This window comes from Aedes aegypti, chromosome 2 (assembly GCF_002204515.2).
Source record: "Aedes aegypti strain LVP_AGWG chromosome 2, AaegL5.0 Primary Assembly, whole genome shotgun sequence".
Taxonomy (NCBI): domain Eukaryota; kingdom Metazoa; phylum Arthropoda; class Insecta; order Diptera; family Culicidae; genus Aedes; species Aedes aegypti.
Window position 1 is genome coordinate 468,619,091 of NC_035108.1, and position 16,751 is coordinate 468,635,841.

The 16,751-nt window shown below is 37.4% G+C and overlaps 1 protein-coding gene across 2 annotated transcripts; it reads right to left on the reverse strand.

The window, feature by feature from the left end:
- Positions 1 to 8,557: 8,557 nt before the first annotated feature.
- On the reverse strand, positions 8,558 to 15,908 carry LOC5568081 (V-type proton ATPase subunit H). 2 transcript variants are annotated; one of them, XM_021848297.1, is made up of 7 exons: positions 15,653 to 15,880; positions 14,919 to 15,406; positions 11,652 to 11,954; positions 10,425 to 10,559; positions 9,803 to 10,365; positions 9,285 to 9,398; positions 8,558 to 9,208 (listed from the first exon to the last, which is right to left on the reverse strand). In XM_021848297.1, exons 1-7 carry the CDS (start codon positions 15,699 to 15,701, stop codon positions 9,130 to 9,132), a joined length of 1,731 nt encoding a protein of 576 aa, XP_021703989.1. In that variant the 5' UTR covers positions 15,702 to 15,880; the 3' UTR covers positions 8,558 to 9,129. The 2 variants fall into 2 exon arrangements, with proteins under 2 accessions (XP_021703989.1, XP_001652018.1); XM_001651968.2 differs by lacking the exon at positions 11,652 to 11,954 and having other exon boundaries at positions 15,653 to 15,908.
- Between the last annotated feature and the right edge of the window lie 843 nt (positions 15,909 to 16,751).

The following is a 16,751-nucleotide window of genomic DNA, read 5'->3' on the forward strand; positions in this document are numbered from 1 at the left end:
TAAGTATATCGATTATAGTTTCAACCCAAAATCTCTCGGTTTTCTCTTTCTCCCACACGAATGTTGTCAAAAATAGAGAGAGCTGCATCTACCCAATGGGGGTACTTTGGCCCAATAAGCCAAATTTGGGTAAACGCAACTTTTCTTATGTTTGGGTCGAAAGAACTAAATTTTGCGTTAAATCAACCCAAAATTAAGTATATTTTTCTAATGGAATTAAAGCCAAACTACCTAGTGGGGACCTTGGAAATTTAGTCAAAATAGGGTCCTAAAGCCCTGTCCCAATTTTAGTACCAAACGCTTAAGTTTAGGCCAAAAACACATGTTTACTCAATTTTCTAATGTTTTCCGTTGGTTTAAGGCCAAAAAATATTTTTTTAGATTTTGTCACACCCCTTGGCTTAAACTCAAATTTTGGGTGTATTTTGTTTTCCGTGTCCCTTCCGAAATGTCAGATAGGAACAACCCCAGTGGTCGAACTAAAACCCCTGTGGTGTTTTTGTCGACTAAGCGAACGTCAAACATGATCAAAAGTGTCAAGGTTCATTTATGGACCAAATTTTTAAATTAAAGTTTAAACATGTTCTAGCCATTATTTGAGCGGGAAAAATTGCTAAAGTAGTTACAGTAACATGCTTTTTCGTGTTATTAAATAAAAACAAGATTTCATTAAAAATTTTAGGACCCAATTGAGTTATTGGGCTCAAGTACGGAATTGCGTTGAAACAACCCAAAATTGAGTTGAATTCCGTCTCCGTGTAGGACACACAGACGGAGGTGAAAAAGTGACGTCGTGGCATTGAATGAATCAAAACAAAGCACAGCTGGTGCCTGCGATTATCACACCGCAACAAAATGAGCAGTTCAACTTGAATGTTGAAGCAGTTCAACGCACGTGGATACAAAATGAAATAAAACATGCTTGCTGTGTGCTCAAATCAAAATGTCCGATGTTACTATAACTGAAACAAAATGACCGAAGTGAATGTCCAATGTAACAATTGTTGAAACAGAACGACCTATGTGATTTATCCTATGTACATAAATATTTATATTTCTGACTACTGAACTGCGAAGTGCGGCTTCATAAGCGCGAAAATGTGAATAAAAGTGCGAGATTGCATCGAATCAAGTGCTCTGAAGACAGCACTTATTCCATATACAATCAGACTTACAACAAATTTCTTAAAATTCCATCGCCCAGTCTACACGTCTCAGGTTTACACCATCAACATCTGGTGAGCATGTTGCATGAAATACTGTTTTGTGCAACAAGACCTGCAGATGGCGGTAGTGTGAAACGTCAAATGCGAAGAAAAACGATACGCGCGCATCTGGTTGTGAGATAACATAGCGAATCTGAAATGATCGCTAAATTAGGGGTCGGTGGTTTTTATGCAATCGCGCACTTTTATTAGTGTTCTCGCACTTGTAAAAACTTCTGTGATAGTCCAGTGGCGAAAGAAATACGCAATAGGATCTCGCCCTAAAAGCAATTGATCACCGAGTGTGTAGCTTGTTGCTACTGACCGAATGTTCCGTGACCGGTCGTTTGAGAACGTCGCGACCCTATACAAATCTCGTCCAGCACACTACGCTGGACGAGATTTGTATAGCGCGTTGGCGAGTAATGTGTGATCTTTCAATACCTAATAGATAATGCGCTCTCGACTAGGCATTGCACAGACAATATAGAAAGCGTTGTGTTTGAATGGGCATCTAATTTTTCTGAAAGAGGGGGCTACTCCGTTTGGCATAAAGTCATTTGACATAAAGCCATTTGGCATAAAGTCGTTTGGCATAATGGTCATTTCACACAATGTTCATTTGGCATAATGGACGTTTGGCATAAAATAAAATAAATTAGAAATTTAAATAGTGCTGCTTAAAAGAAGATCTGGTGATCAAAAGAAGGGAAAATCGTCGATGAAAATGTTAGTAGTCATAATGCCAACGAAAGAAAGAAGGCAAAATTGTTATAAAAATGTTAGTAGTTACGATGCAAACCACTAGTTCAACAACGTTATGAGAAAGAACAGCCTATGACCAAAAGAAGGTAAAATCACATATGAGAATGTTAGTAATGGTAATGCCAAAAACATAGCAACTCAGTTTTCAATGATTATGCCAAATGACTATTATGCCAAATGACCGTTATGCCAAATTATTTTATGCCAAACGGCTTTATGCCAAATGACGTCCCCCCGTTGTGTTGAAGTAACGCGTCCTATCTAATAGTGAACAGGGAGTCGTGAGTTTGATTCTTAACGAAAAGACGTGCAACTTTTTTCGTAAATTTCACATCAATTTATCCATTTCTCGCATAACTTCTGATCTCGCCCTAAAAGCCATTGGTAACCATGTGTGTAGCTCGTTGTTTCGGAGCATTTGAATGGATTTTCATTCTATTTAACAACGCTATGGGGAAAAAAGAATCATTATCTACCTGCTCGTAATGTTGGTTTGAATGCTCATTCTTTTTTTTTTGCTCAGAAACAACGAACTACACACGTGGCTACCAATGGCTTTTAGGGCGTTATCTCAGAGTATGCGAGATATGTAGTGTTTAGTTTTACGCAGGGTGTCTACTCGTTTAGCGAAATGAAATTCCCTGATATTTCCAGGTTTTTCCAGGTTTTATAAAAATAATTCCAGGTTCAATTTTATACATCTAAAACAAATTAATGACAAATTTTGAAGTGTGTTCGATTTAATAACTATTTATACACTTCTAAACATTATGCAAAGCATGCTGAAATGGAACAGTTTTATATCCAATATTACAATATGAAGATGATAACACCAAAGCCACGTTTTATTCAAAGGAATCGTGTTTGCCAATGATGATGTATTTTATTTCGTATGTAAGAGCTCTGTGAACTGAACAAGTGCATCGGTATGTTTCTTTTTGAAAGTATTTTTAGTACAGATTATGTACCATTTATTTCCATCGGTCGTTTGAATAACTAAGACAGCTTCATGGGCGCAAAATTAACTTTATTTGGATATTTGGCAATATTTTACAATAAATATTAAGATTGCCGATGTATTAGCAAGTTGACATACAGTTATGACGTGCAAAAAAAAAAAACAAATTCTTTAAAACATCTCAAATTGAATCGATCGTGTTAATGATCATCTGCTACATATTTGAGTAGATAACCTATTTAAATTAACACAAATAATTCGTAAAACTTTTGGATCCCGGATCCATTTTTTATTTTGGATAAAAGAAACACGGATTATCAAGCCCCTGGGTAATCGCGTTCGACCGTATAACATTAAACAGTATGAATAAATTATATTCACACATTTAACTGTATGAATAAATTATAAATGTTTACATTTCATTCGAAAAAGTTCTAAATTAATCATGATTGTTACGAAATTTCGAATTTAAAGTTGTTCAAATTCCAGTTTACTTTTTGAAAATCTTTTTTTCTGAAATTAAATATTTTGAGTGAGTGAGTTTCTTGAAAGTATGAAATTTAGAAACCTCTTTCCAGGAAAAAAGAGATTAAAAAGTAAATAATGAAAAAGAGACCAAAAAGAGATCAAACAGTACCGTCAAACGGGGCTTCTTTTGACATTATTTCCACATTCTTTAACTTTGAGGATTTGTAACTCTTAGAATTATGGATAGATGTTGATAATTTTTGCCTATATTTAAGTTGTATATGTAGGTAACAAATGTGCAAAATATGAGGCAAATCCATCAAGAAATAACAAAAATGCTTGAATAGCGAAAAAAGTATGTCCATCAAGACAAAAAAGGGGCTACTTTGGACATTTTCACAATTTGCTAATGAAATGATTTTTCCTTATAACTTATAAACTGATTCAATAGATTGTCGAGGACTGTGATGTTATTGAACGTTTTTCATTGATAAACTTTATGTAGAAAATTGCAAAGCTAGAATCAATTACACATATATAACATATTTCAACGAAACATGCCATTTACTATTCTCAGTTTGCAGTATGAAACTAAAATTTTCAACTTCCTCTTAAATGGAACTAGGAACTATCAGTTACGAATGCTCGGTTTTCACAAACGACATAAACGAACGACGTTACTACTAGGTACTGCGATGATAAATGAGTTATGTACAAACACTTTTTTTTTTCATTCTTACTGTTATATGAATGATATGTTGAAGGATCACATTAATACCGGTAACTAATTTAATACCAGTAAGTAATTTTCATTAAAACGCAATCTATGAAGTAAAGTTTAGCAAGATCGTAAAGAAGTAAGTTTGCTTTTGTAATATGCTTTTAGCTTCTTAGCAGTTTCGAGCTGACTTAAGAGTAGTTTAATTTAAGCATGTGAAGGATGCAACTGTTCTGTACTACAAATTCATGTACAAAAATAGTTTTTAGAGATTATGTTGGGAATTTGACATTGGTACGTATTGAAATATGTGTGTGTCTATTCACTTTACAAACATTTATTTTATTTATTTTTTTATGTTGTAAAATTCACAAACCAAAAAATTATAATAAAATAAAAGTCACAAAAATAAGACCTTTGATCAATTATTTCAATAAAACAACAATTTTAAGCAAAGCAAATCACAAGATTTTCATGAAACATGACGATTCGATAGTTTTGTGATGCTCCCAATAAGTTTCCACGACATGGGTAAAATTCAAACAATGTTTGTATAGCCAATGTTTTATACCTTGTGAATATTTATTCGGGCTTTTTTAAATGTTTTCTTGTTTATCCTGTTATTGTTGATGTTGTTCCAAGAAAAAATCATGCTTAGTGGTAGACCATATATTGATTAATAAAAGTGCTGAAGACACAAAATTGCTCAGATTAATATACTGCTTCGCGACTAAAAATGGGTGAACCAACGTGCGAAGTTCGATTTTTGACCAACTTCGCCGCGTCGCAGCTCGATTCTCAATAGTGCGCATAATGCACACGGCGGAGGGCATAGATGCGCTCTATAGCAAAGCGACTCGCGACGCGGCGAAGTTGGTCAACAATCGAACTTCGCACGTTGGTTTACCCATTTTTAGTCGCGAAGCAGTATATTTACGCTGCTAATAAATACAAAAGGTGATTGTCCAAAGTAGCCCCTGGAATCAAAAGGAACCAGGACAAAATAGTTTAATCAGACCAGACAATTATCTGAAAATATTTTTAAAACTTTTTTTTTTCAAATAATTTTTCGCGACATTACGACGACATACCAGCACATCTGGTATATGCCAGTGAAGGACAAACATTAATTGATGTATTACGACGACATTACGAGAGGGATGGATTGACATCTATATTTAAAATATTCACTCTCCAAAAATTTTCCTAAGGAATTCTTCCAAAAATTTTGTTTTGGATATCTGAAAATAGAACCAGGATTTTTACATTACATTATCACAAAAAATACCTCAAGACTTTCATCAGAAACTCCTTCACATATTATTTCAGATATTTTTTTGAAAAAGCCCTTAGTCCTCGAGCATTTTATCCGGTGATTCTCAAATCAGTTTTTCTAGAACATCCTCCACAACTCCCGTTTAAAACATTTTTTTTTCTATCTTTATTAACGAGATTTTTAGCCCTGGGCTAGTTCATCTCGGGACCAACGGCTTTACTTCCCTTCCGAAGGAAGTCGTCACTGAAATTTTTAGTGACTATCTCGGGGATGGGATTCGATCCCAGGTCCTCGGCGTGAGAGGCGTGTGTTCTAACCACTACACCAGGTCCGCCCCCGTTTAAAACATGTTGTATTTAATATTCAACCGGAAACTTCTCTAGATGCCTCCAAGGATTTCTCAGGATTTTCTACAAAATTGTTCTTCAGAATTTTTATAAGATTTTGACTACAAATTTCTCTGAGGATACCTTCAGGAATTACTTCCGAGATTGCTCCTAGGATTTCTCCGGAAATTCCTCTATTAATTCTAAGAAATTTCTCAAGGAATTTTTCAAAACTTTTTTCTCAAGCATTCTTTAAAGAGTTTTCACCAAGGAAATTTGAATGTAATTTCCCAGAAAGCTGAGAAATTTTTGAGAAAATTCGTGACGTATTCCTACAGCAAATTTACGGGTATCTCTGTTACAGTTATTTATGTAATTTCTTAGGTATCAAGGGTGACCTAAGAAATTACATAAATAACTGTAACAGGATTTTCTTACTCTTGAAAAACTTTTAGAAGCTTTCCAATATTATTGCTACTATAATAAAAAAAAAGAAAAATCATAATAGCTCGCAGGATATTACGCAGGATCTACTGGAACACAGGACGAAATTACTAGAAAATTGTGTAGGAATAATCATTCCTACAATCGAAGGATTTCGTAGAAAAAATTGCTGAGGTGTTAAATTGTGTGGAACCTTAAATGAACTTTTCAAAATTCCATGGGGATTTTTTAAGAAATTCATTGAAAAATGTTTGGATGAACTCCAGTAATCTTTGGATGAAATGCTGGAGAAATTCCTAGAAAAATACTCTAAAGAAACTTAACAATGAAATACAGGTCGAATTGAGGGAATTATTTGAAATGTTCTTAATATATTCACTCGAATAACCCCTCGAGGAGCTTTTGGATCTTTTCTTTGGAATAACCGTAGATGAAATGGCGTTGAAATTCTTGTCGAGTTTTCTTTGGAGAAATTCTGTGAGAAACTTTGGATATCTCTAAGATTAACGACTGTAGAATTCGGTTGGATAGTTAGTGAAAAAATATCTGGAGGAAGTCCTAGGATAGTTTTTGTTCAAAGTACTGCCTGAGAAAAATTCGTAGAGGTGGTAACGTTGAAATATTCAAGGATTGCCTGAAGTAAATTATGGAGGAACTCCTGTAAGCATCCTATGAAAAAAATGCTGAAGGAATTTCTTGAAGAATTCCTGATAAAATCTCTGGAAAAAAAAACTACTAGGATATTTCCTTAGGCTGTTCTCGAGAAATACGAAAAGAAATTTTGAACCTCAGTAATTTGCAAGCAAGATAACGAAAAAAAAGAGACTTTAGAGACTACTTTGGTTAAAATAGAGACTGTAGACACCTTTTATCAAAAATAGAGACTTTTAAGAGACTTGCATACAAATGGTAACTAAAAAGAAACCTGCTACCAGTCCTAGATATGTTAATCCTTGACCGAATAAATTTAGATACATTAAAAACATCAATCATGTTTTGATAAGCTGATAAAATTTTATACTCGAATAGATTCTCACTCATCCAGCTCATATTGCGGCGCTTATATTTAATCCACATCCAGCGGCGGCGGTAACGTGCAGAAGATATGCGCGTAATTCAAACGCAACGTCAAAATTCAAGTACACACTTAGATTAAATTACTGGGGTCGGTAAAATTTTACTGGGTTTTGGAACTACCGAAAAAGTCAGTAAAATGAAAACTGTCGCCACGCGTAATTGAAAAGCAAATTTCACCATGTTTTATTTTTTATCAATATATGATATAAAAAGAAAGCTCTCTGCAAAATTTCAGTAAAAAATCTCTGTTTTTCGATTTCAAACATTTTTTTTAGTTTACTGACTTTTTCGGTACTGCCAAAACCCAGTTATTTTTACCGAACAGATTGAGTGTGTAGGCTTGGATTTTTTTGTCCTTCAAGGACACAAATGTTTCAAATTTGCCCAATCTGAAACATTTGGTGGTTTTCATTATCACTGCGACGGTATATCGACATTTTCAGATAATCGCATTACGTGGATTTATCTTGCAGAGCACAATAAAGTGCTTGGAGAGCGGCGCAGCCGAATTTTTTTTCGAATGAAGATAGTTTTCTTAACGATAGCTCTGGGTTATAACGCAAAAATCTTTTATCGTGAACATATTCTATCATGAATTACTGCCTCAAAATAATTTCCCTGATTGTGATCGAAATTCCCTGAGAATTCCAGGTTTTTTCCAGGTTGAATAAAATTCGCTGATAATTCCAGGTTTTCCAGGTTTTTCCAGGTAGTAGACACCCTGTTTACGGTATCTTTTCGATTATTTGTCAGGATTTTTCGAATTGTATGTGAGTTGTAACACCCGACCAGATCCAGTGACCTACTGGAATACCTTCGGCCATAGGAACATGCCCAATTCCTTTGGCCACTTTTGGAAACTAGATATGTGTACGATTATACTAACAAAAAATAGTTGAAATCCGTTTAGTATTAAAAGGTTAAAACAAACTTGGAGAGTTATGTGCATACGGTATGCTTGGTCTACACGTACATGTGAGCCACATATGCGAACATGGGCGGTTATGTGAACTTTTGTTTTACTGAAGAGGGAAATATTGTGGATAGGTATAACCGCAGATATAACTTTTGTTGTTTTCGTTTTTAGGAACTGGGTCGGTGATCAAAACGTAAACAAACCAACGTCAAGCAAATTGTAGTTCGGTCGAATCTGAATCGGGTTGGGGTTGAAACTGTGATTCAGAACGGGTTACGCCAGTTTGAATCTAGGTACAAAAACAAATTCGACATCAATTCTATCAAGTCGACGTACATGGTTGCAGGAAGAGGAAGAAGCAGACATTTGAATGATCGAATAAACATGAATAATCAAGACACAAGTATTCATCGTACAACGATACTTTATTACGGCAATACAGTTTGTTGCTCACGATTATTTTTATGTAATATGTTTCTAGGTGTTGGGCGTAGTTTTTAATAAGCTGTTTCTATTACCATTACGGATGTTCTTTAAAACTACACATTCCACCAGACAAAAGCTTACCACTAAAACATCATTTTGATCAATAATACATCATTCTTATAAATACATATTTCTTATAAACAGCCGAAGCTGTTTTTTTTTTGCACTAAAACAATCTTCTTGATGGTTGGTTCAATATTATACCAGAGAAATCGAATAATAGTTGATTGAAATTGTGTTAGTTTTCACGCAATTTGATATATACAATCTTTTTCTTCTCCAACGTATCCAAAGAACCTTCTCATATATTCCAGAACATGACAAACGAGTAAAAAAACTGAAGCTAAAGGGAATGTAATGCTTCCATACGCAAGCTGAATACGCGCAATAAATTTCGATCGGTAAGGGATTTTAACTAAAATTGTCAACAACAAAACTAAACTCACGAACAGATTTAACAACGAGTTCCGAAATTGCGGCAGGAAGCTTTCTAAGCCTTTCCACTGATAGCGGCCCCGGATTGGGGTGTCTTCTCGCTTTCCTTCTCCAGCTGTTTGCCGAGGTATTCCCTGTTGAAAAGGTAAGAAGATTCGAGGAGTGAGACGTGTTTGGAATGTTTTGTGAGCTACTATGTGACCAAATTACCAGTTGTGCACCATCAGCTTCTGGACGGCAAGCAGGGCCTCATAGCGAACATTCGGGTCGTCATGGCCGAGCAGAAGCATGACCAACTGTTTTCCACCCAGTTGTTCAATAACGCTGCGAAACATAGAACATAAGGTTAAGGAGCCGTAAATGAGAACCAATTGAAAACTATTATTGAAGTCGATGGTAGGACTCATGGAAATATCGAGTTATGGAACAGATTACCCTTGGTAAGCTGCTTAAGGGGATCTTTATAGTAAGGAATTTTGGTGTTCAATATGGTTCCATGAGTTGATATCGAGTCTTTAGTGAGTTTTCATGAACAAATAAAATTTCCATTTGAATTTTGGAATGTCAAATTGATAACTATCTAATTTTGAAATCAGATCCAAATTTAGAAAATGATTATCAAAAACTGTTATCAAAATATTATTGAAAACAAAATGTGATATATTGCGTTGATTTTGGCAGATTATCAGAGAAACTAAATTTGATATCAGAATAACACAATTACTTACTGCTTTCCTCTCGGGTAGTGACGAACGTATTCTCCGATGTCGTAGCTAGCAACGGACAGCACCAGGGGGTCCTTGGAAGTCTCCAGCAAATGCACCAGAATACGGAGCAGTTCGTAGTTCTTCTCGTTCAAGCGCTGGGCATTCTCGCGCCAGAACTTGGCCGATTTGTGCACCGGCGACCACTCCAAGCGGGCGCTCTTGATCTCCGTGGCGTACTCATCGAACGAGCTCAGATCATGCACGGAGTTCTGCAGCTTCTCGATGAGGAACTCCAGATCGGCACTGATGTCCTCGTCGTCGAAACGGCGCTGCTCCAGAATCTGCAGCTGCTTCATGACCTTGCACTGGACCATGGCAATGCAGTGCTCCTTGGCGACCTGCGCGTCTTCCGGTTTTTCGATCATGTTGCGGAACACGGCCAAGATGATACGGGTGACCTTCTCCTTGGCACTGTCGCTCAGGATGTCGGCCAGGATCGGAATCACGTTGAACTTGTTCATCTTCTCCGCCAGCAGTGGGTTGAACGTGAGCACCCACAAGCAGAACACCAGCTGGTATTGAACCTGGGGTCGTAAGGAGATTGTTTAGATGTTCTAAAATACGTTGGACGTTATCAACTCACCTGGAAGTTCACCCGAGATGACAGGATGCTGATCAACGTGCTGATTCCATCAACTGTAACGAACGCAAAGCGGTACTCGTCAACGCGAAGCATCATCTGCAGGCAACGGGCCACCGATTGGATATATTCATTGTTCTGATAAACGAGGAAAAAGCAGATTATAAGTCCATAGTTTGGGCAAGATTTTTGGCTAAAAAGTGAGATGAATTGAAAAGCCAATCAGTGATAACGACATACGATACAACTTTTTTTTACATTACTGTACATTTGTGGGCAATCAGACACAACAATTATGATTCGTATTTAGGGCTTAACCGCCGAATTGAAGTTTTGAAAACCACCGAAAAACTTAACTTTACATATACTTTATTGTTTATTCAAATGGACAAATCAAAGTGGGATTTGTAAAAATGTTACATGTCTTTACGGTGAGATTCGAGCTCACGTCTCTCCAAGATAATCGTAGAACACAGAAGGTAAAATTAATCCGAATTGAACTCAAACTCGTGGTGCTCTTTGTACACATTTCTTTCGAAAGAATTAGATGTCTATTCAAATATAACGCTATGCTAGGGAAATCAATAACGCCTTCCCAAACGCATTCCTATAAATAAAATGTGGGATTCGTGGCCATGCGGTTAATGTTACCAAGTATTTATCCGCATCGAGTCAAGGAGCTTGAGTTCGATTCCCGGAACCAACCTCCTTTCGGCAAGATATCTTGACATCTTGGAAACATTACATGAAGAATATCAGAGAAATATCTATAGCAAGTTTTAGAATTCTTTGGGTATTTTTTGGTAAAATCCTTAAAACAAACCTTTTTTCCAGATTTCCTAATTAAAAATCAGTAGAATTAGTATCAATTGAGGTTTGGTTGTAGGATTAAAAGAAGCTATGTCAAGATTATCCTATCATATTTATTGTTTCAGATTTCCAAAGATACGTGCAAATCAGAATACATAATCTAAGGATTAATCCCGTAAGAAACCCAATTGTAATATTGTGTCTGTTTGCTGCATTGATGAAACGGTTAGCACGCATCTATGGCATTTGGTCAAGAAAAGATTGTTAGACGATTGCGACGAAATGAGAGACTTTTGTCATTGCAAACTTGCTAAAATCTGTACATGAATTCGGCGATCGCTTCGGGAGCTACCAGCTATAGGATGGTATTGCGAGTCTTATAATGTATGAATTTTGTGGGGGGGTGTTCAGAGGGACTACCGTAAGGGAGACGTTAGGTTCTTCGCCTTCCACTTGCTGCCTAGGTTCATCTATGGCACTCGAAATATCGCGATACTTTTCTTCGATATGCTTGTGGTGCTCATGGTGGAGCAAATGGTGCAGAAAATTGTGATGGTGGTGGTGATGATTCTGATGGTCATCTCCACCAGCACCACTTCCGCTAGCGTTGGCACCACCGCTGTTCTGATGGGCATGATGGCCATGTCCGTGGTGATGAGCTGCCGCTGCTTCCTCTGCCCGTTTTCTGTCCGCATCTTCGATTTCTTTCAAAAGCTTTCGAGCCTACTCGGGAAGATTTTTAACAGAGTTAACAACAAGGACTATCTACAAACTTTCAATCAAGCTCGAAAACGCATTCTAACAAGCAGTTTGCAAACCTTCAGTGCCACAGTCCAGGCATAAAGCGATCATAAGTGAGGAACACTAGAATAAATGTTAATTATCGTCTGTATTGTTACTTTGATGGATAATAAAATCACTTCCACTCATTGAGCATGCTCCAATAGCATGCTTAAATAAAACTTAATGTTTGATACTGATAGCGATGTCGTGAGAATCAAACTTTTAACAAAAGAGAACGACCATTATTCAATCACAGGACTTATAGCACTAATAGCACAGGTCTTTTTTAGAGAATTGGTCACTATTTTCATACAAGCCACTGAAAAGCCTCTTTTTTCAATCGATGGTCTCTAATGTATCTTTTTAATCCAAATGGTCTCTAAACACACTTCGTCCTTCTCTGCTTGCAGTCAACCTTTGTGCAAAATTCCTTTAGAGACTCTCACGCGATTATTTCAAAGGTTCTCCAGAATTTATTCTCAGATTCCTCGAAGAAAAGAAATTCTTCTAGTGATTTCTTTTAGCTCACTCCAGCAATTCTGCTAGAGATTCCTATATCTATTCTGCCAAAAAATCGTCCAGAATTTGCTCCAGCGATTTTTCAAGGGATTATTATAAGAATTTCTACAAAATTTGTTCCAAAGGTACTACTTTCAGTTATTTTCATATAAAGCTTTGAAAATTTTACCAGCAACTATTCCAGGATTTCCACCAGACATTTTTCTTCTAACTCTCCAACCAGTTCCTTCAGATGGTACTCTAAGATATCTTCCAAAGATTCTCGTTGGGGTCCTTCCAAAATAATGCACAAAGGCGTATTCCACTAATCCTACAAGAATTCCTCCAGGAAATCCGATTATTACAATTATTCTTCCAGCCATTTTTATATGAATTCCTCCAAGAAATTATCAATGGTTTCACCCAGGAATTACTCAAAAAAAAAAATCCTCCAGGAGTTCTTCCAGGAGTTGTATTAAGAACTCTTCTGAGAATTCTTAAATAAATACGAACAGGAATACTCCATGCAGCAGCATTTCATCCAGTTCTCTTGAGGTTCTACACCAGCATGTTCCTCTAACAGCACCTATCATTTCTTAACAAGTTTCTTCAAGGAATTGATTTTCAAGGAATTGCTTGCAGGATACTATAGGAGTTTTTTCAGAGATCCTTGCAGAAGTTAGTAATTTTAGAAAAACTCGCTTGGCTTATCCTAGGAGAAATCCCTGATGAATTCTTTAAGGACTTCTTTAGGAATTTTCCTGAAAGAATTATAGGTGGAAGCTACAGAATTGTTTCTAAAGGTATCCTTTGCAATTCCTGAAGATGTCCTGAACAGAAAACTAGAAAGAAATATTAGAGAATGTGATGGAAGCATCAAACTTCTGGGTACCGTCATCGGGATGAGAAGTGGTCAAAAACGCATACGTCCTAGTTGAATGTTGGATTACGTTCGTAAATCTTGGCGTTTTTGTATAAAACAAATGGAATCATTGATGTTAAACCTCACTTTTACTAGAAAAAATACTCGACAAATGTTTAAAGGAATCCTTGGAAGAAATGATGGGGAAATTCCTAGAGAAAATTGCAGAAGAGAAGAACACTATGCATAATTACAGGGTCCGTTCGATTTTGGCAACAAGCTCGTGAATTTCGTGTTGCCAAAATCGAACCGTGCCAAAATCGAACGGTATTTTTTGTTCACATTTTTTTTTTAATTAATACTCCTATGTTGCTAACGATTAAATTTTTGACCAATTAGGGGATGCCCATAAACAACTTGACCAAAAAGGGGGGAGGGGAAGGGTAGAAGTTTTTAAAACATTTTTTTATTCATTTTTTATTTGTATGCACCGTCGACATCGACCAAAGACCCAAACCCCCCCTCCTCCTCCGTACACCTCCAATTTTTTACGTAGTTTTTGGACAGTTTTTGGATCATTTAAAACAAAATAATACATACTTTTGATTTGAAAGAAAAAAACGGTGTTGCCAAAATCGAACCGTGCCAAAATTGAACCGTGCCAAAACTGAACCGTGCCAAAATCGAACGGACCCTGTATTAAGTACTTTAGTACTAGTCATAAAATATAATTGAAATAGTTGGTTGACTGTTGTCCAACGCGTAAAAGATGAAATTAACTTTCAAACTCGCGCGAAATGCAGGAAATCCTTGAATGGACACAATCCTGAAATTCTTGCACGATTTCTTAGAAATGTGGCAAAATTCTCAAAAGTTTGTTATGCATAGAACTCCTCCACGAATTTTTGTAAGATATGATAAAGTTACTACTGGAAAAATCAGTAGAATAATTAGTGGAAAAATCTCTGGAGGAAATTCTGAAATAGTCTCTAGGAAAATCTTCAGAGTCTCTCTGTGTAAATTACAGGAGGTAGTAATGCTGGATATCCTGAAGCAAATTCTTATAAGCATTCGTTGAAAAATCGCTAGGGAAATTCCTGGACTAGACTTTGAAACGTCTTTGGATGAGTCCCCGAAAGTATTACAAGAAAAATCTCCGTAGAAATCACTTGAAGCCTTCTTGAAACATTTCCTGGAGGAATCTGAGACGAAATTCTGAAAGAACCTGTAGAATACTTGTTTGTAAGAGTCTCTGAAGGTTTCGTTGAGCCCTTCAGACTATTTTGATTAAAAAAAACTTAAGAGGCTATCCGTTAAAAGCATAGACTTGAAATAGAGATCTGCTGTCAGCCGTACAATTGTTAGTATCAAAGTCAGCAATAGGTTAGCTCATGACACAGCAGACAGGATATCACACTCATCATCTCAGCATTCGCCTATTGTCGAGTCATTTACCACAAATCCTTCATTTCCAGCTGTTCCGTTAGTTATCAAACTGAAAAGCATTCAAACAATTCAACCCGGCAACGCCAAACAATACTCACCGCAACGGTCAGCTGATCCTTCAGCCACTGCAGATAGAAGTGCAGATCGGATTTGGGCATCAGCTCCTGGCCCCAGCAAGCCAACTTGCCAACAACACGCGAGGCCATATTCACAATGAATCCGTCCTGGCGGTTCAGCAGATTCAGGAACGGGGCCCAGACGCTTTCCTTGCGCTTGTTGGCGTAGTCGTGGAACAGCTGTACCCGGGAACGGTCCTCCTGCAGCAGATCATCGATCATGACCAGGATGTACTGGATCGTCTGGTCCTTGGAAACGTGCGACAGCAGATTCAGGAACGTCTTGGCGCATTGACCTGGATTCTCCTGCAGGTACTGAGCCTGGGACTTCTTGTCCTTGTCCAGACTGCTCACGCAGGCATAGTCCTCCTGGGAGATCATCTGGGACTGCTTGTATGAGGACCAGTTTGGCTTGTTCTGGCGGATATCTCCTGCCTGCTGCTGCAAAACGCTGGTCGCAGCGATCATATCTGGAAGAAGCACAAAAAGCATCACGTGATTCCAAATTTCTTAGATAACATTTTCATCTCACATTTTAAAACGCTTTCTCGCATTTCACATCAATCATACAATCTTTCTCTACATAGTTAGGATCGAATCTTCATCAAAATCCCAAGAAAACCCGAAAAGTCAATCCAATTTATCGATTTTCCTCCGGAGCCCCGTTCCATTGGTGGAAAACAAAACAAAGCCCATCGTCATCGTCTGAAACTTACCAATTTTGTCGTCCGGCAGGGACGACATCAGATCCTGAACGTCGGACATGGTTTCCGGTAGTGGTCGAGCTTACGATGGAACAGAAAAAAGTTCACAAACGCTGGTAAAATGGACAGATTTTCCGATTTCTTTTCGTTCGATTAGACAGAGGACCTCGCAAGCCAGAGACAGTCGACAGTGAAAAATTCCCGTCGCAGCTGAATGTCATATGACTTGCATGGGGTAAAAGGGACAGCGAGCGGTCAAAACAGCAGGATGATGACGCTCCAGGCGTTACGGGTTTTGACGGTTGGGAGATGCACAGTAAAAAAGTTTTTAGGGATTAAAATGTGAAATATGGCAACCCACAGGGACCGAAATTTTATTATTTCTTGCGTAGTAATTCAAAAAGGGCCAATCCTCAGATCGTTGACTCTGAGAAAATTCGATTTGAATATTATTCACCACATTTTAAATTCATATTTCTCAGTATTCAAATCAGCCAATGTGATTTATTGCTAGTTGAGTGACAATCTACTATTACTGCACGCTAATAATAATCGATTTTATTCTGAAAACTGTGAAAAATGTGGAAAAACGATTAGTTTAAATGCTTAGCCCATTTTTGATTTTCAACAGGGCATTGGCCTTTTTTATTGGCCAAATTGAATTTTATTAGCGTGCATGGCCCAAGGCTAGGCCTTTTCGGTTTTCAATGAATGAGCAAGAGTGAATCATTGGCCTCTCACCATGCTAAGGCCAATGACAGTTTGTGAAATTTTCCGATTGTAGGCCTTCTTGATGGAGCGAGAACCGATCATTGGCCTTTCGAGCGGGGCCAATGAATGATTTGGAAAATAGCGGTTATTGGCCGTTTTGAAAATCGAGTTTATAACGTTAAATTTTATGATTATGTTGACAATGTTTGCATAGCCTGTGGATGTTGGGAGATGCTATCGAATAGTATCAAAACCCGATTGGTTTACTATTTGATCATTGGCCCTTCAGAATGGTTACGCGAGATTTCTCAGGAGCACATAAAATTTAATGTACTGACGAGCCTCCAATCAAACCGCCCGCATAAATAAGAACCATATTCGTACAGTTTCCGAAATCATC